General features: G+C 38.5%; 1 protein-coding gene across 10 annotated transcripts in view; it reads right to left on the bottom strand.

Moving 5' to 3' along the window:
• The window catches only part of PSD3 (pleckstrin and Sec7 domain containing 3), a 404084-nt gene that overhangs the window by 202434 nt on the left and 181334 nt on the right, over nucleotides 1-20316 (bottom strand). For 9 of the 10 annotated variants that reach the window (XM_061134564.1, XM_061134566.1, XM_061134568.1 and 6 more), the window contains one exon: nucleotides 8005-8094. In XM_061134564.1, coding sequence (XP_060990547.1) covers nucleotides 8005-8094 — 90 coding nt within the window. Of the gene's footprint in view, nucleotides 1-8004; nucleotides 8095-16493; nucleotides 19033-20316 lie in introns of those variants that run through there. The other variant, XM_061134569.1, reaches the window with a different exon arrangement.

Raw genomic sequence — 20316 nt, 5'->3', positions numbered from 1 at the left:
TGAATGCACAGCTGCAACCATTTCTTCACCGGCTCGTTTCCACTAGAACTTCCTTCCAAAAAATTCTCCACAGACCCCAGAGTAATAATAATAACCTTCTTAAATGGACTCACGTGACTCTCTAGCTTTCCAACTCTTTAAAATAATTCCCATTGCCTTTTTCTTAAAACCACCATTTTCACCGCTGCTATGTGATTGCAGCTGAGCTTAACAATCATGATATTCACTGCCGGGAAGAGTAATCAAAGAGTAGTAAAGTTCGAAAGAGTATGAAAACTTCATTAAACTCATTACTACACGATGCTTAAATCTCTGGCTGAATGCAGAGAATGGAACTTCCTTTTCACTGGAAGTTTTAGTGAAATAACTGTAGGTTCACATGCAGTGGCTAAGACAGTAAAGGATCTTCCTACAATGCGGGAGTCCCGGGTTTGATCCCTGTGTTGGGAAGATAACCTGAGGAAGGAAATGGTAACCCACTGCAGTATTCTGGCCTGGGAAATCTCATTTGCAGAGAAGCATGGTGGGCTATAGTCCATGAGGTTGCAAAGAGCTGGACATGACTGAGCGACTAACACTTAACACATGCAGTTACAATAAACAAGAGATTTTTTTAATACATTTTACCAAGGTTCTTCCAATGGTAACATTTGCAAAACTACCATATATCATAGTATTTTACAACCACAACACTGACTTTGAAAACCCTCACCAGATTTCTCCATTTATACTTGTCCTCATTTGATAATACTGGAAGCAAAGAGGAAAGAAGAGAGAGCAAAATGGGGGAGAAATGTTTTTTAAGGTCAGCCTTTTGGTAGAAAGAAAAGAAGAGCAACTGTCAGCGTTAAATTTTTAATCTCCTCCCTGGTTGAAAGGGTCAAATTAGATAGGTCAGTGGAACCCTGAAAGCTGAGTTGGCTTTGCTCTCTTTTTAAGAAAAAGCCTACAACTCTTGTTGTCACTTTGTGCAAACAGGCACTTTTTGGAGTTCAAGTTTTTAACAAATTGCTTAAATCTTTAATGGCTGGGTTGTGGTGTTTTGTTTTTGGTTTTTTATTGTTTTTTTTTTTTTTTTCTGCTTACCCCTATATACAACTGTGATTGATTAAAAACCTAATGGTTATACACCTGGAAATACATAGGAAAATATATAGGAAATATATATATTTCCTAATTATCATTTCTTCCTTTTTACAAGATACATTAATCTTTATTTAAAATGTGTTTTTCTGTTGTCAATCTTTTGGATATTTTTACTTAAATGTTACCCTCCTGGCTAACTTCTCCATCAGTTTCACAGGTTACTGTTGCCTAAGAATACCAAATAAGAAAATTATGTTTGAAATAAAACATACAATGTTTTCAGCCAACTACATGTGTTAAGTAGATACAGGTAATATGCATTTTCAGTAACTTCTTTAAATCCTAAAATCTGGTTCACATCTAAATTCTGGTTTTGGGGAAAACAAGGGAAAACACACACATCTGAATAAGAACATTCATTGGGGTTCGACTTAATAGAATATGTAACTATTTTTTTCATTTCTAAAAAAATTTTTATCCCATTTTTGAGGTCACCTTCCATTTACAGCTATTACCAAATATTGGCTATACCCCCTGTGCTGTATGAAACAGCCTTGAGTCTTTCTTAGACCCAGCCATTTGTGCCTCCCATTTTCCCCCACCTACACTGTGGCCCCCCGCCCCCAACAAGTAACCATTTGTTATCTGAATCGGTGAATCTCCTTCTTTCCTGCTTTTTCACTACTTTGTTGTATTTTATTTTTAGATTCTACATGTAAGTGACATCACACAGTGTTTGGATTTGCCTCTGTCTGATTTTATTCACTTAAAGTCCATTTCTGTTGCTGCAAATGGCAAAATTTCATTCTTTCTATGGCTGAGTAGTATTCCATCGCATTCTTTATCCAGTCATCTGTTGATGGACACTTAAGTTGCTTCCCTATCTTGGCCATTGTAAATATTGCTTCTATGAACAATGAAGTGCACATATCTTTTTAAATCAGTTTTTTGTTTTTTGGATTGTATATTCAGGAGTGAATGTACTAGGTCATACGGTTCTAATTTTTATTTTCTGAGAAACCTCCGTACTGGTTTCCACAGTGGCTGCACCAATTTACGTTCCCACCAACAGTGCACAGATTTCCTTTTTCTCCACATAATTGCCAAAATTTGTTATTTTTGATGACAGCCATTCTGACAGGTGTGAGGTGATAGCTCATTGTGGTTTTGATTTGCACTTCCCTGATGATTTATGATATTGAGCATCTTTTCACGAGCCTATTGGCCATCTGCATATCCTCTTTAGAAAAATGTCTATTCAGGTCTTCCAGCCATTTCCTAATCAAGTTGTTAGTTTTTTTGATGTTGAGTTGTATTAGCTGTCTATAAAGGTTGGGTATCAACCTCTTATTGGTCATATCATTTGCAAATATTTTCTCCCATTTAGTAAACTATCTTTTCATTTTCTCAATGGTTTCCTTTGCTATGCAAAAGTTTTTAAAGGTTTCATTTGTTTATTTTTACTTTCCTTTAGGAGATAGATCCAAAAAAAAAATATATTGCTATGATTTACGTCGAATAGTGTTCTGTCCAGGTTTTCCTCTAGGAGTTTTACAGCATCCAGTCTTACATTTAAGCCTTTAATCCATTTTATTTTTGTGTATGATGTTAGAGAATGTTCTGATTTCATTCTTTTACACATAGCTGTCCAGTTTTCTGGACAAGGATTTTTCAGTTATTTACAAATCAATGTGATATACCACATTAACACACTAATGAATAAAATACCATATGATCATCACAACAGATGCAGAAAAAGATTCTGATAAAATTCAATGTCCGTTTCTGATAAAAACTCTTCAGAAAGTGGGCATAGTGGGAATATATCTCAACATAATAAAGATCATACCACATATGACAAATCCACAGCTAACATCATACACATGAGTGAAAAGCTGAAAGCATTTCCTCTAAGATCAGGAAAAAGACAAAAGATGCACACTCTCACCACTTTTATTCAACAGTTTTGGAAGTCCCAGACATAGCAGTTAGACAAGAAAAAAATAAATAAATGGAATTCAAATAGGAAAAGAAGAGGTAAAACTGTCACTCTTTGCAGATGACATAGAAAAGACATCACCACCACCTAAAGACAACATCAGAAAACTACCAGAGCTCACCAATGAAATCAGTAAAGTTGCAGGATAATACATAGAAATCTGCTGCATTTCTACATACTAACAACAAAATATCAGAAAGAGAAATTATGGAAACAATCCCCTGGAGAAGAAAGTGGCAACCTACTCCAATCTTCTGTGTGGAAGAGATTCATTCCCAGCATAACAGTCTAGAATCTACAAAAGCTGACCGATAAACCCATGTGCCTTCTGACCCAGAGCTCTCCATTTGGAGAACACATAGAGTAGGGAGACACCCAGCAAGACTTCTTTCCCAGAGTTTGTAGTCACTTCAAATAATTCACATCTCCATTAATATTCCAGGATTTTCTTGGGATCTTTAAAGAGGACCAGAACGAAGTTGCTTCCTCAGAGGTTCTTCATGATCTCAGGACCAGTTTAAGACCAAAGTATCCTTAGTCCCTGCACTTTTGCAGCATCAAAGACCCAAACCAAAGATAAGATATAAAACTGCAGCAAGATGGAGAAGAGGCACTGTTGCCTAACAAGGTTAAAAAGGCAGGAAATACAGGATTAACCAAGGCTCACTGTCAGGTGCCTAGACAATGTCAAGACAGGCAACACTGCACAAATGCCTCCCGTGAAGGATTTCCACGGCCATTCTTTGGAACCAGCAAGTCTTTAGAAGGAAATGAAGCCACAGATGATGAGGATTAACAATCTTACCACAATAGGAGAAAATGCTCAAGGTCAAAGTCACAGATGGTTCCTTCTAAGAACAAAATGATGGGTGGAGGAGCCTGGTAGGAGACAGTCCATGGGGTTGCAAAAAGTCGGACACGACTGAGCGACTTCACTTTAACTTTAAAAAGTTATAATAGCTAGCACATACTAGAGCTCTGAAGTCTTTAGATATATTAACTTATTAAAACAACTAGATGAGGTAAGTGTTAATAAAGCCTCCCATTTCATAGATGAGGAAACCAAGAGACAACGTTTAAGTGAATTTGCTCATAACCCCAGCTAGTCAGACAGGGGAGTTGAGATTGGAACCCAGTCAGTAGAGCTCCCAAGACCACAGCCATAATCCTCATGTATCATGTCTCTCAGGAACTTCATCCTCCAACTGAGAGCTGGCCCGCATTTCACATTCTCATCTCCTTCTATTTAAGTCCTGAGAGATTTATTACTTATTAGAATCTTAGGGATGTCCTATTAAATCATCAGAACTAAAAGCAGACCTTCCCTCTTCCCCTTTCTTCCACCTCACCCCCAATGACGCCTGAAGGCAAACCACATCCAAGCATTGGGATTGGCACGCCCAGTGGAGCCATGGACACATCAGATGCTCTGGCAGAGTTTGGCCCTGATTTGGTGAGAAAATGGGCAGGAGGGAGAGAGAGAAGGAAAGAAACAAGGAAAGAGAGAAAGAAAGAAGGAAAGAGAGAGAGAGAAAGAGAGAGGGAGGGAAGAAGGAAGGAGGAAAGAGCATTAATGTTTATGGAGAAGAATGGGGATGGGAGCTGAAGTGGAATATTAACCTAAATCAAAATCACAATCAGTCTCCTACTAAAACTGTACCTATATTTCAAATGGAGGCTTATCTCAAACATCACGTCCTCCCAGCCAGATTTCAAGTTTAAAGAACCTAAATAATATTCTATCACTGGTAGTCTTTTGGTATCCAACTTCTTCCATTTTATACCATAGATATCTGTTACTTATAATCATTTAAGCAACTTATTGGGGAAAACTCTCATTTGCACAAAGCACTCATACACTCATGTATCTGTTTAGGTCATTTGAGTAAACAGCAGGGAAATAGCAATAAATTGTAAGGTGTGAAAAAGGGCTCAATATACCACTATCTATCCTTTTCATGTAAAAAAATGTAAATTTTCAGGCAGATTTACAGCTAAATATTAACTCAAGTGTCTGAATTAAAGGTTTAAAACAAGTCCCTCATGGTGTATACCTTTAAGTATGTTAAGGCCTATTTTTTATTAGCATTTCTACTAACAAGCAGAATTCATTTTATATTTTTATTTTAATATGGAATAACTGTCTATTTAAGGGAGAAAGGACCCTCCATCTTTTTTAATAGTTTGCGGTCTCTGAGAACAGGAGTCTATTTGGTTCTGATATGTTCTTCAGGTCTACACCTGAACATACTGTGGGTCTTCACTAAATATTCCTGACTATGCAACTACCCTGAACAACAGATGCAGGTCAGAATGTTACTTCTGGTCCAAAAAGAAAAACCAAATGCTACTCTGATCCAAAGAAATCTTAAAGTAATAAGGTCAACGTGTAGCAAAAACTGTTTATCAGTTCCGTCCATATAAACAGCTCACCTCATAAATTAAACTGAATGGAGTATATGCCTATAATTTTTAACTTGGGAAAGGGGTGGCAGAAGGGAGAAAGGAGTTATCTAGAACCTGTAAGATGATAGCAAATGTGTGTGTGTTTATCCGGATATACGTATCTGTCTGAGTGGCATGTGTGTAATACTGCCGCCCTAAAGGCCAATTCATATCCCACCCAATAATTTATCTCAACAGGGAGTGAAGAGATAGCTATCGAGAGAGAGAGAGAGAGAGAGAGAAAGAGTGAGAAGAGAGTGTGTGTTTTGGTGGGAGGGGAGGAGAGAAAGAAAGATAAGAAAGAGACGAGACTAAGAAAGCAAAAGAGAAAGTCAGAGGCAGAATTAAAGAAAAACTGAGGCAGAGAAAGGGAGGCAGAGGGAGAGAGGAAAGGAGGAGAAGCAGTTAAGAGGGCTGGCCACAGAGAGGGGTGAATGAAACGAACGGTTTGAAGAAAATCTCTCCTTGCTGGAATCTGCAGTAAAATCCAGATTCCTGCTGAAACAGAAAACCCTCCTCTGGGGTGGGTGAGTGGCTGAGGTTTGTCATAAAAGGAAATCAACATTTTACTTGACAATTTCCATGTAAATGCCACCGTCATTTTCGGTATCATTTCATTGTCAACTTCCCACAGTAAATAAAAAACAGTATAACACATATTTTCCCCCCTGAGATTTTTAAGCATGATCTCAATTGTACGACTGCAACCAATCATCCAGCAAATTCTTGGCAGAGCAAATCAAAGAACACATGCTTACCCAAGGCGGACGGCAGCCACTGGACTGTACATTAACTGCGTTTGGTTCAGAAAGCTCCCTCAAACAGGCTCTAAATCTGCCCACTAAGGAACCCACAGTCATGCATGTTACCACAGCCTGCCACAAAAGTCTAAAAGCTTACTATAAAAATTCTACCTGTCAACTTTCATTTCTGGCATAAGTTGATAAAAACCTCACAAATCCTCTCCTAGAAAGGCTGTTAACATTCCATGCTAACACCACTAGAACGAGAAAAGGCCTGTTTACATGTGTCTACTGCTTAACTTGGAGACGGAAATGGCAGCCCACTCCAGTACCCTTGCCCGGAAAATCCCATGGACGGGGGAGCCCAGTAGGCTACAGTCCATGGGGTCGCAAAGAGTCAGACACGACTGAGCAACTTCACTTCACTGTCTAACTTCCATGGATGCACAGAATATATCAAGTCCCAATCCACCATCTTTTACTTTCCATTTCCATTTGGAACTGTAGCATCAGAAATGGCAGCATTTGTTCCATAGAGAAAGGACTTAAAAAACACCTTCCTTATATAGTAAGCTGAAGATACGTTTCCTCTTGCTTTTTTCATAATATAATTTTTTAATGAGCTGCAATTAAAGCCAGTAAGACTCAGAATCTCGTAATACCATTTTTACACCTTTTTTCATTTTTCAGAGTATATATGTCTTTCCAAATCTGGCAGAACTCAATTCTATATATTATGTAGTTTAAAAGTCATAGAAAACATAAGGACTTATCTTTCTACTCATACATTTTCATATTATACCACAATTCAAATGTGCTGCCCTTCTTAGCAAATTCAGTCAAAGGAACTGATGTCAAAAGAAATATACATGTATACAAAGTTTTTAAAAAGAAAGTTAGAATCAAACAGAAATCTGTCAAGATCACATTCTTAACACACACATCTTATCCTGAACTTCAAAAATATCCACATCCATTATCAGTCTCTATTTTGTATTTGAATCAAATGCACATCTCATGTATGCTGCTGCAGGATGTTATGAGTCCCAAAGCTGATTAGAGGGAAAACATGCTAATTGCTGTCAATAATAAAGCTCAGCGCAAGTAATTCAGGCATTCCACAATTACTCAGATTTTAATTTAATCTCTTTGCAAAGATGACCTGAGTGGATTTCTGAGGACTGAATAGTCAGAACTGCTTCCTTTATTGTCTAATAAACGCACATTTGTTTCCATAGTGAATATACCATTATAAAAAACTGCCCACTATTTGTATCACGAATTATTCAAAATTTACTGATTATCTCAGTATTATAAGTTATAATGTGGACTTCTAGAAATTATTAATTGAAGTGTACTTTGCAGTCTAACATGTCAAGGACAAGGTCCAACAGAAACCTCACCAGAAAAACTAAAAAAAAAACAACAAAAGACTTGGTGATCTTAGCTTATTTTACATTAAAAGGTAAGTAGAAAATATAAACATATTTTAAATACCAGTATTTCAGGGTGGGCCATTAAGAGGTACAAACTACTAAGTATAAAAAAATAAGTTACAAGAATATATTGTACAGCAAAGAGAATATAGTCAATATTTTATAATAACTTCAAGTGAAGTATAATCTATAAAAATACTGAATTATTATGTTATATACCTGAAACTAACATAATATTTTAAATCAACTCTACTTCAGTAAGTAAATACATAAATACCGGTATTTCAATGCTTACTTTCAGTAGATCCTTGGAGAAATCACCACCTTTATCTACCCCTTGGAGGTTTGCGATGAACTCTTGGCAAGTCATCTTCTTTCCAATATTCTGGAACAGAGGCAAATAATACATCACAATGACATAGGTGGAATTAAGATTATTTCTTGAAACTGTGATTAAACAAAATAAGATTGATTTGGTTTTTCAAAACCAAACACAAACACCCCAATATATGTGTGTATATATATACAAGTTTATATGCATATGAAAAAAACAGATGGCTTATTATGCTTTGAAAACTGTCATTAAATATGAATAGCAAAATTATGTCAAAGTTTTATTTTAGCCTAAGAAAAAATCTGAAAAACCTTTGCTACATTTATGAAAAGAATATATAATGTAGCTTTTACAGGAAAAACATGTATAAAATGACATTTCTTAGCTGAACTCTGATGGCTATTTATTTGCTTCTTTATTTGTATTTCCTACCCATTGCCAAGAATGATGAAGGACCTGAGATTTCAGGCTGCTACTTCAAGCTAAGAACTTAGCCTATCACAGGCGGCTGAATGCAGTCAGAAGCAGGACCGCAGGAATTTATCACAACAGAAGGGGCCGGAACCCCAGCGCTTTCTTGCTACACTTCCCTGAGTCCCAATACTCAGAGAACCTTGAATGGGGCCAGCTGACACCTGCACACACAGGAGGAGCTCTGAGGTTTGGGGACCTGAATCTTCGCAACGGGACAGTTAAGCGTATCTACCCCTTGGCTGTAAAGAGAGAAACCAGCTTGTATTTTTCAAGGCCATACACAAATCTAACCACTGCTCTGGGAATCACTAAGTCAATTTTCCAATGCTGCTCACTATAGAAATAATATTGAAGAGACAGACCAGAACAAAGACAACCAAACTTCATTTCACAAAATGGAAGAAAAGCAAGAGATCTTTGGAGAACTGTTTCCAAACTCATTTCCAACTTGACTTAAGGATAATAAGTTTAACCAAAGAAGACCTCATTAATAAACAAAAATCAGAAAATGTGAGAGCTTCCCTTGTGGCTAAGACGGTAAAGAATCCATCTGCAATGCAGGAGACCTGGGCTCAATCTCTGCATGAGGAAGATCACCCTGGAGGAGGACATGGCGACCCACTCCAGTGTCCTTGCCTGGAGAATCCCCATGGACACAGGAGCCTGGTGGGCTGCAGTCCATGGGGTCGCAAAGAGTTGGACACGACTGAGTGACTAAACACACAGAAAATGTGAACTGCAAAAAAGAGAAAAAATGCAAATATGCTAAGAAAACTAATAAAATTGCTATGACACAGAATTGACTCCAATGGCAGCTCCAACTGGCTAATAAAAGTTGCCAGTTGTGAAGGATTCTGAGGTTGAGACTGGACTCCCACAGAAACCCATCCCGTGAGCAGGGGACGCAGAACAAAAGTGCAGAGGTTGGGGCTCTCTGGCAAATGTGGTCCAAGTGAACACAAAGTGTACCAACACAGTGCAGCCCTGCACACAATATGTGGGCAAATACAATGCATGCTCTACAAGGCTATTTCATTCAGAGAAGACTAAGAGTAGGGTAGAACAGTAGTCTGCAAGTTGGTGCAGAATGTTCTGGAGACAAAGACTTTAAAGGGAATGCAAAACCATAGACAGTTTCAAGGGAGTATTTATACAGAACTTAAAAAATATACATCTGCCTGAGAATAGATTCACCTGTGTGTCTTCAGAGTCACCGCTTCTCATTTCCTTTTCCACAACTGCCTTTCTGCCTTAAAACATGAAACAATCCGTCCAGTGCTTGCTAATTAACTAAAACTTTTGTTAAAAACCTTGTCTCTTCCATCAGGAAAGACAGCATAGATAGTCACACTTAGAGGAAAGACTGCATACATGTTTTAACAATGAGAACTGGCTTTGCCAATTAATGTATTTGGTAGATATTTCCTGTAACTTGAATAAATTGCAGCTGCAGTCCCAAGTTTTGGTGGAAATTTATTTAAAGCACAGAAAGGAACCTTAATGGAAAATACTGTTTCCTAATATTATATTGAAAAAGACAATAGCTCAATTTTCTCTTATCAAGTATATCAGATCAAACAGGGTGCCACCCAGGCTAAAAACTAGCAGGTATGATCAATAGTCATTTTGATATGACTTGGCAAGGCTTTTCTGGGATATGCTTCAAGGATTTGAGAAAACAAATGAATAATGACTAGGTAAAAATTTCTTTTCCAAGTTAGGTGGTTCCAATTCTTTGCTTTTAACAAAATTAAAAGAGGACATAATTTAATCATCACTTAAGAACAAAAATGTTTTTTTAATATGTGATTTGATAACACTGGGGCACTCTTTCTGCCCCCTTCTGATGTCTGTGTCAGAAGCTTTCTCTATCTCTTTTACACTTTAATAGAACTTTATTACACAAAAGCTGTGAGCGATCAAGCCTAGTCACAGGCCCCGGATTGAATTCGTCTCCTCTGGAGGCCAAGAATCCTGGCATCTTTTGTGGTTCAGCAGCAACCTTTCATCTTGGGGGCTCGTCCGGGATTCTTCAGGACAAGGTAAGGATGCTTGGAGCTCTAGTTCCTTGTTCTCCCAGCGAACATGTTTTCTGCTGTCCTCTGCTAACTCTACGGTGTGCTGTGTGAATGAATGACACGCCCTGTGTGGAGCAAGCGAGGAGCCCTGCTCTGCAGTTCCACGGTGACCTCACGTGGCTCACGGCAGAAACCTGTCGGCGGGTCATACCAACCTGTCAGTGGACTTCCCTGGAGGCTCAGATGGTAAAGCGTCTGCCTACAATGTGGGAGACCGGGGTTCAATCCCTGGGTCGGGAAGATCTCCTGCAGAAGGAAAGGGCAACCCACTCCGGTACTCTTGCCTGGAAAATCCCACAGACGGAGGAGCCTGGTAGGCTACAGTCCATGGGGCTGCGAAGAGTCAGACACGACTGAGCGACTTCACTTTCACTTCATTATCTGGTTTTAATGCTTGCAATGTTAATAATGATAAAACTTGTCTTAGAATGATTTATATTGAAACACCTGAGTCTTTTGGTAATAAGAAACTGAAACTTTCATCTCAATTTACATAATTTTTGTTAAAATAAGTATCAAAACAATATCAAGACTCCCAAATATAAAAACATGTTCTACAAACAAAAATAAAACTATGGAAAAGTAGACAAATTACAAATACCAGGAGCAAAAAAAGATTTTTTTAAATATGATGGAGTGTCAATTACTATAACTTTTTTAAAAACACCAGCTTTATCGAAATAGAATTCATATAACATTCACTCTTGTGAACTTTACAATTCAATAATTCTTAGCATATTGTTAAAGCAGTATGGCCATCACCAGTCTAAACTAAGAACATTTTTATCACCCCAAAAAGCCGCTCCATATCCATTGGCCATCACTCTTAGGTCTCTCTTCCATCCTCATTACCCATTATCTTGAACACCAATAAGAAACTTCTAATTTACTAAGCCCTGTGGAGCTGCCTATGCAGGACATTTCACATAAATGGAATCATACAAATATGGTCTTTTATGACTGACTTCTTTCATTTAGCAGAGCGTTTTCAAGGTTCACCCATATTGTAGCATTAACCAGTATCTAACTTCTTTTTATTGCCAAACAACATTCCATTATATGAACATACTAAATTCTGTTTATCCATTCAGAAATTGGTGGCTACTTGGACTGCTTCCACATTGTGGTTACTGCAATGTAGCTAAAAATATTCGTGTACAAGTTTTCGTGCGGACTTGTTTTCATTCCTCCTGTGTGTAAACCCTGGAGAGAGATTGCTGGGTCATATGGTAACTCCGTGTTGAATCATTTGAGGAACTGCTGGCCCCAGTTTACACACCCACTAAAAGCGTGTGAGAGTTTCGTTCTCTGCATCCTCCCCAACACTTATCTGTCCTTTTTATCTAAGCCAGACTAGTGGGTGTACACTGGTGTCCTGTGCTTCTGATTTGGATTTCCCTACTGACTGGTGATGTTCAGCATACATTCATGCCTTACTGGCCACATGTACATGTTCTCTGGAGAAAGGCCGATTCGAATCCTTTGTCCTTTTATTATTGTCTTTTATTCTTGAGTTATGTTCTTTATATATTCTTGATACAAGCTCCTTATCATATACGTATTTTGCAGATACTGTCTCCTATTACGTGAGTTTTCTCATTTGATGGTGTTCTTTGAAGCAGAGAAAGTTTTTAAACTAGATGGTATTGCAATTTACTTATTTTTTTCTTTTGTTGTTTGTGCTTTTGGTGTCATACGTAACAAATTCATATCAAATCAAATCCAAAGTCACAAAGATTTACTCCTATGTTTTCTAAGAGATTTTATACTGTTAGCTCTTACATTTAGATATTTGATCCATTTTGCATTAATTTTTGTACAGAGTAGCAAAGAAAAATCTAACTTCATTCTTTTGCATATGGCTATCCAGCTGTCCCAGCACTATATGACTATCTGTATTCTTTCTGCAATGAGTGGCCTTGGCATCCTTGTCAAAAATCAACAGACTGGAATGTAAGGGTTTACTCCTTAACTCTTAACTCTATTGAACAGATCTAGATGTTTGGTTTGATGCCAGTGTAACACTCTCTTGACTTTCATAGCTTTGTAGAAAGCTGTTTCCACCTCTGCATTCTTTTTGTTATGGTTAAAAAATACAAACAATTTACTATCTTAATGATTTTTATGTGCACAGTTCAGTAGGGTTATGTATTTTCACATTGTGGAGAAACAGATTTCTACAACTACTTCATCGTGCAAATCTTAAGCTATATAACTTCCTATCCACCTCCCCTCCACCTTCTGGAAATTATCATTCTACCTTCTGTTCTAATGACTCTGAATATTTAGGTAACTCATGAAAGTGAAATCATAGTGTTCTCAGAGTCTGTCCATTTTGCAAGCATATGTCAGAGGTTCCTCCTTTTTAAGGCTGAGGATTTCATTAGATGTATCCCACAATTCTGTTCAACAGTTTATCCACTGATGGACATTTGGGGTGTTCCACTTCTGGGCTTTGTGAAGTACTGCTGTGAACATGGGTATGCAAATATCTCCTTGAGATCTTGCTTTCAAATCTTTTAGATATATAGTGAGAAACAGGATAGAGGTATCGTGTGCTATTTCTAATTTTGTAAGGAGCTGTCATGTTACTTTCCATAGGGTGCACCATCTTACAACCCCACCAGCAGCACACAAGGCTTCCAGTTTCTCCCTAAACTTGCCACCTTTTGTTATTTTGCTTTTTTAAAAAAAATAGTAGCCATCCTCATAGGTATGAGGTAGTTTTGATTGGCATTTCTCTGACAATTAGTGAAAGTTGAGAATTTTTTCATATGCTTCTTTGTTATTTGTATAACATCTTCAGATAAATGTCTAATTCAAATCCTTTTCCCTCTTTTTAATTGGGATAATTAATTTTACTATTGTTGTAGAGTTGTAGGAGTTCGTTGCATATTCTGGATATTAATGACTCATCAGATATATGATTTGCAAATATTTTCTCCCTTTCTGTAGGTTGTCATTTCACTTTGTAGTATCTTTTTGTATACAAAAGTTTACAACTTTGATGTAAGCCCATTTGTCTATTTTTAGTTTTGCTACCTGTGGTTTGGGAGTCAGATCCAAGAAATCACAGCCAAGTCCAACATTATGAAGCTTTTTTCTATGCTTCATTCTCATAGTTTTGTCATTTTAGGCTTTTAATCTACGTTGAGTTAATCTTTTATTTGGTATAAGGGTACAACTTCACTTTCTCCTTTGGATGTCCTTTATTCCCAGCACCATTTGTTGAAGAGACTGTCCTTTCCCCATTGAGTAGTCTTGGCACCCTTGCTGAAGATCATTAAAAAGTATATATACAAGAGCTTGTTTGGGGCTCTGTATTCTGTTCCATTCGTGTATTGGCCTGTCTTTACACCAGTATCACACTCTTTAGATTACTGTAGATGTGTAATATGTTTTGAAATCAGGAGGTGTGAGTTCTCCAGTTTTGCTGTTTTTCACATCTGTTTAGGCTCTTCACAGTCCCTTGAGATTCCATGTGAATTTTAGGATGAATTTTTCTTTTCTGCAAAAAATGCCATTGGGACTTGGATAGAAATTGTAATTGAATTTCAGTAGCAGCTTATCAAATTTCTGTGGGGGGAAAAAAAGGTCAGCTGGCATTCTGAGGATGACTGTGTTGAATCTGAAGATCACTTTGGAGGGCATGGCACTTTAACACTAAGGGCTCCAATCCAATACCATGAAATCACTTTCCACCTACTTGGTTTCTTTCAACAATGTTTTGTAGTTTTGAAAGTCAATGCATTCATCTTATTTTGTTAAGTTTATTCTTAAGTATCTTAGTATTTCTGTTGATACTATAAATGAAACATTTCATTTTCATATTGTTCATTGCTAGTATCAGCAATGCAAATGATCTTTGTATATTCAACTTTTATTCTACAGCCTTACTGAACCATTTTTTAGACTCTAATCATTTTTTTTTCCTTTTGTAGATTCCTTAGGATTTTCTATATAAAAGATCAAGTCTTCTGCAAACAGAGAAAATTTTACTTATTTCTTTCTAATCGTGACATGTTTTATTTTTTTTCCTTGCCTACTCACACTGGATAAATCTTCAATATGTAACAAAGTGGCAAGGGTAGACACCTTTGCCTTGTTTCTGATAAGGGGCACAAAAAGTCTTCCCACTTTTCCAGAAAATATGATGTTAGCTACGAGTTTTTCATAAATGCTCATTTTCAGGAATTAACAAAATTCCTTTTTATTCCGGGCATATTAGATACTTTCCTTTTAGTTATAAAATGGTGTTGGATTTTGGCAGTGCTTATGTGTTTACTGAGATAATCATGGCTTTTCTCTTTTATTCCATTAATAAGGAGATTAGATTGATTTTCACAACCAATCTTACATTCCTATAGTAAGTCTCAAATGGTTAGAATACACAGTCCTTTTTATATACTGCTAGACTACGTTTCCCTTTTTCTAAGGATTTTGAGTCTATATTCACAGGGCTATTCATAGGATTCAGGATTCATATTCACAGGATATTAGTTTTCTTGGGATAGTTTTGTCTGCTTTTGGTATCAGGGTAGTACAGTCGTCATAGAATGCTTTGAAAAGTAATCACTCCCCTTTTATTTTTTTCCTGAAGATTTTCTGAAGGATTTCTATCAAAACCTCTACAAATTCACAAATAAAGCCATCTGGTCTTGGGCTTTTCTTTGAGCAAAGTTTTATTTATTATTAATTAAATCTCTTTATTTGCTATAGGTCTATTCAGATTTTCTACTTCTCCTTGATTCAGTTTCAACAGTATTTATCATTCTAGGAACCTGTCCCCTTCACCTGTGTGATCTTTTGTTAACATACAATTATTGATAATATTCTCTTACAATCCTCTATTTCTTTAAGCTAACCTCCTGAATGGTCAAGGCTGTTTATATCTGTAACTTACTGTCCTCCTCTGACTCACTAGTAATTCTTCCCGGTGAGGTCTAGGAGCAAAAGCAAAGGGTCAGATCAGTCCACTTGCGTCTTGCTGACATGTATGTTTAAACACTCCCCAAGTCTTTATGCTATTTTTATCAGGGAGTCAAAGGAAAATGAAGTCTTTGTCATCAAGAAACATTCCTTATGTGTACTTATGAGACCTTGTTATACCAAATTGTATCAATTAATTTGAAAAACTATTATTCAAACAAATACTGTCAAAGCTTACTCTAACCACTGACTTTGTATCTCAACAGTTCATAGGCATCATGGTTCTACTCTGTTTTCAAGTTGAATCATGACTTTGGGAAAAAGGAGGCCTGCTCTGAAACAAATGCTGGCAGTTGCATGCCAAAGCAGCACTTTCACAGAACTTTCTGATATTTTGAATTCTTTCCCATTAAATGAATAAAGCATAGAGATTTGAAAAGGCCTCCTATGCACTAAAAGACACAAAAATTATTCTTTGAAATCAATACAGTATTTCCAATCAAATCTGAGATGTTCAAAGAATATAAATCTGGAGATCATGTCTTTAAAATCAGGAGGCATTTTAAATCAAACTTAAAACGGAGAAGCCACAAAAAAGAATTCTATCTGAAATCCCAAAATACCAGTCAGGCCCAAATCTTGACAATTTAGCCAATTAAGGTACTATCCTAATGAGAGAAAATATTAGTCAAAAAGTTAAAAAAAAACCAGACTGGGGGTTCACACTCCCAGACAAACTTAAGGTTATTCTCCCAAAATGACTATATAGTCATTTAAAAATATATTTTCTCAAAAATAAAGAGCTGTTTTCTCCATTTGTTTCCTTTTAGAGATAAAGTATTTGATGAATTTATCATGTCTGAAAAATGTAACTTGGATGTAAACACGTTTCTCATTTAGAATGTTAGGTAAAAGGATCCTCCTCAGTCTTACCTACTATGTTTAAGAAGGAAGTAGAAGGTTTCATAGACCAGGGCAAGAGTCTGGGAGAGACAAGTTTTGTAAATTTGTCAGGGTTCAGATAAGAAATACTTTAGGTTTCACAGACCGTAAGATCCCAGTTACAACGACTCAATACTGTCATTTTAGTTTGCAAATGTGGGTGACCGTGCTCAGGAGAACCCGCTGGACTGTGGGGCATAGTTTGCAGGCCCTCAGTCGACAAGAAGGGCTTCCCCAGTGGGCCAGTGGTAAAAGAATCTGCTTGCCATGCAGGAGACACAGGTTCAATCCCTGGGTTGGGAAGACTCCCGGGAGGAGGGCATGGCAAGTCACTCCAGCAGTCTCGCTTGGGGAATCTCACAGCAGAGGAGCCTGGTGCACTAAGGTGCACGGCGTTGCCAAGAGTTGCACACCGACTGAAGCGCCGGAGCTCGAGCACAAGTCTACAGGAAAATGCAAGGAGGCGGCCCCGGTCCTGCGGACACGTCATGGGGGAGCAAACGGGTCAGGCATCCGATACACTCTGGTTCAACTTCGGGTTTACCCTCTGCTAAAGTGGTGGCATTTTTTTCCCCACCCAGCAGATAATCAGCTCCGGACTTCAGAGGTAACAGAGAGTGAAGGAGGAAAGGCAAGACGGACAGTTTCTTTCTTAGCAACGTCTTAGACACCACACAAGCCACAGTCCAAAACTGAGCCTGAGTGTGAGCACGGCTTTGCTTTGAGCCCGCTTCCCTGACACTCCGCGAACGGAGCTCAGGCCTGAGGGCGAGCTGCTGATTCGGTGGCCTCTCAACTCCGCACTCACCAGGAAGCAGCCCACAGTCGGCACTCTGGCCGAAAGGCTGAAGAATGAGCAAAACAACCCTCAGATTTTTCATTTTTAATAGTGTCAAGTCCGGAAGCTTTGTGGAAAACATGCTTTCGGAGAAACCAAAGGCTCTCTTGATCCATTGGCAAAATCTGGCTTCATAAATCTTGAGATATTAAGACACAGCAGGCATACCCTCCCACATGGCAACTCCACCTCCTCCAACATGTTACAGTAAGTGCTGAAAGCGCATACTACTGACTTGGTAACTATTCAGTTCTGGAGCTCTGCTGAAAGCTCCTACTTGGCTTTGGTTTTGTATGTGTCTCCATCAAGCAAGCTTAATTGTGTTCTGCTGCCCTCAGGTGTCCAGATTTTAATACACATGATTAGCTGGCAAAACAGGATGCTCTGTAAATTTACCAACCAAGAAGCTATAACTGTGATATTCAAAGAACTCTTTCATAAACCCCAAACACAAAGCTAGTGTGCTAAAAGTTCAACCTTTAGAGATATCTGAAATATTACTGGGATTTTCCCCAGCACTTCTATAATACATTGCCACTGAAAAAGGAGCCAGAAATAGCATGAAGAAAAGAATATATATGGCAACTGAAAATAATATTGTAACACAGTGACTCTCAAAGTACGGTTCAGGGATTCTCTTCAGGGTATCCATGAAGTCAAACCTATTTTCATAATAACAATAAAAACATTTTTCAGTCTCTCTCTCGTAAGTTACTGTGGAGTATTCTAGAAGCTACCTGACTTGTGATATAACGTGACAGACAAAACATGGAAGCAGAGAATCTAGCAGTCTACTCTTAAACCAAACATGAAAGAGATTTGCAAACAATTTTAAATGCGAATTTTTTCACTAAATTTTATTTAATTATTACTCATCAGTTCAGTTCAGTCACTCAGTCATGTCTGACTCTTTGAGACCCCATGGACTGCAGCTCGCAAGGCTTCTCTGTCCATCACCAACTCCCGGAGTTTACTCAGATTCATGTCCATTGAGTCGGTGATGCCATCCAACCATCTCATCCTCTGTCGTCCCCTTCTCCTCTTGCCTTCCATCTTTAGCAGCATCAGGGTCTTTTCCAATGAGTCACTTCTTCACATCAGAGGGCCAAAGTATTGGAGCTTCAGCATCAGTCCTTCCAATGAATATTCAGGATTGATTTCCTTTAGAATTGACTGACTGGATCTCCTTGCTATCCAAGGGACTCTTAAGAATCTTCTCCAACACCACAGTTCAAAAGCATCAATTCTTCGGAGCTCAGTTTTCTTTATAGTCCAACTCTCACATCCATACATGACCACTGGAAAAACCATAGCCTTGACTAGATGCACCTTTGTTGGCAAAGTGATGTCTCTGCTTTTTAATATGCTGTCTAGGTTGGTCATAGCTTTTCTTCCAAGGAGCAAGGGTCTTTTAATTTCATGGCTGCAGTCACCATCTGCAGTGATTTTGGAGCTCCAAAAAATAGTCTGTCACTGTTTCCACTGTTTCCCCAACTATTTGCCATGAAGTGATGGGACCAGATGCCATGATCTTAGTTTTCTGAATGTTGAACTTTAAGCCATCTTTTTCACTCTCCTCTTTCACTTTCATCTAGAGGCTCTTTAGTTCTTCTTCGCTTTCTGTCACAAGGGTGGTGTCATCTGCATAACTGAGGTTATTGATATTTCTCCCAGCGATCCTGATTCCAGATTGTGATTCATCCAGTCCAGCATTTCTTATGATGTACTCTGCATATAAGTTAAATAAGCAGGGTGAGAATATATAGCCTTGACACACTCCTTTCCTGATTTGGAACCAGTCTGTTGTTCCATGTCCGTTTCTAACTATTGCTTCTTGACCTGCATACAGATTTCTCAGGAGGCAGGTCAGGTGGTCTGGTAGAAGTATATTATTCATTTAATTAGTTTATTAATGCTATTTTTAAGTGATTTAATAAATTTTCTAAATCACCCACTTTAGTTTTTAATATGGTAAATATTAACAGATATAAGTAAAAGTTTTTTGGTGGCCCTCAAAATATAAGAGTATAAAGGGATCCTGAGAACAAAAAGCTTGAGAATTATTTAGTAGCAGGGTCTGTTACTGCTTCATAAAAAGTCGTTCCTCTAAAATTTGTGAAGATAAAGAAAAAGACTGTTCTCATTATTAAATTACAAAGACTGATCTCTGCTTGTAACATGACTGTCTAGAAAGACAGGCATTAAAGTAAAGAAGAGGGTCAGAGGTTCCTGTCCCCTTCCTCATCCTCATTCCCCCTCTTCCCCAAACTATCTGCGGGAGGAAAGAGCCAACCCTGCCTTAATAAGAGTTTTGTCTATTTTCCTTTATCACTTTGTACTAATGATCTGTGAAAATGTGAAAAACTCATCATGGTAAGAAAGAGGAGGGTGAAATGGCTGAATAATGTATCAGTGAGAGGATCTGAGGTCCCTAAATGAGCCGCACTGACTCAACTGGAAAGCTATAGCTGCTGTATTTTATAAGTATGACCCGATTCTAAGAAAAGCAGAACTACCAAAAAGAAAGAGAAGAGGGTAGGGACAGGGAGGAAGGAATGCAGGGAAGGAAAATGGAAAGGGAGGCTGTCATCTTGAGGAGTGATGAGAGCCAGGAAGACCCACCCCCGCATGATTGATTCTGAGGCGCTTAAGCAAGGATTCCCACTAAAATTCTAGGCAGTTGCCACTCTGACAGTGATGGGAGCCTGGAGAAGTCACTGTGGCTGCAAAGTCCAACAGTCAAAGGAAGGACGCGGCACCGAGGGCGTGTACGAGAGCACTCCGAGGGGAGGAGGCTTAGCAGAAATAAGTATCACCCATGGCTGGAAGTCCACAGAGGGCAGGGGTCGGACAGAAAAAGAAACTGCAGCCAGGGCTGGCTCTCCTGGAAGAGGGACAGGTGACACGGGGCGGCAGGGACACCAAGAGGGGTCCCCAGAGACCACAGCGCCGCAGGAGGGGGCAGACGTCAGTTACCAGGACGACAACCGCAGGCGCCCACAGAGGCTTCCT

Source organism: Dama dama, chromosome 32 (genome assembly GCF_033118175.1).
Source record: "Dama dama isolate Ldn47 chromosome 32, ASM3311817v1, whole genome shotgun sequence".
NCBI classification, from domain to species: Eukaryota; Metazoa; Chordata; class Mammalia; order Artiodactyla; family Cervidae; genus Dama; species Dama dama.
The sequence above is the reverse complement of the archived record's forward strand: the minus strand, read 5'-3'. Positions and strand labels throughout refer to the sequence as shown.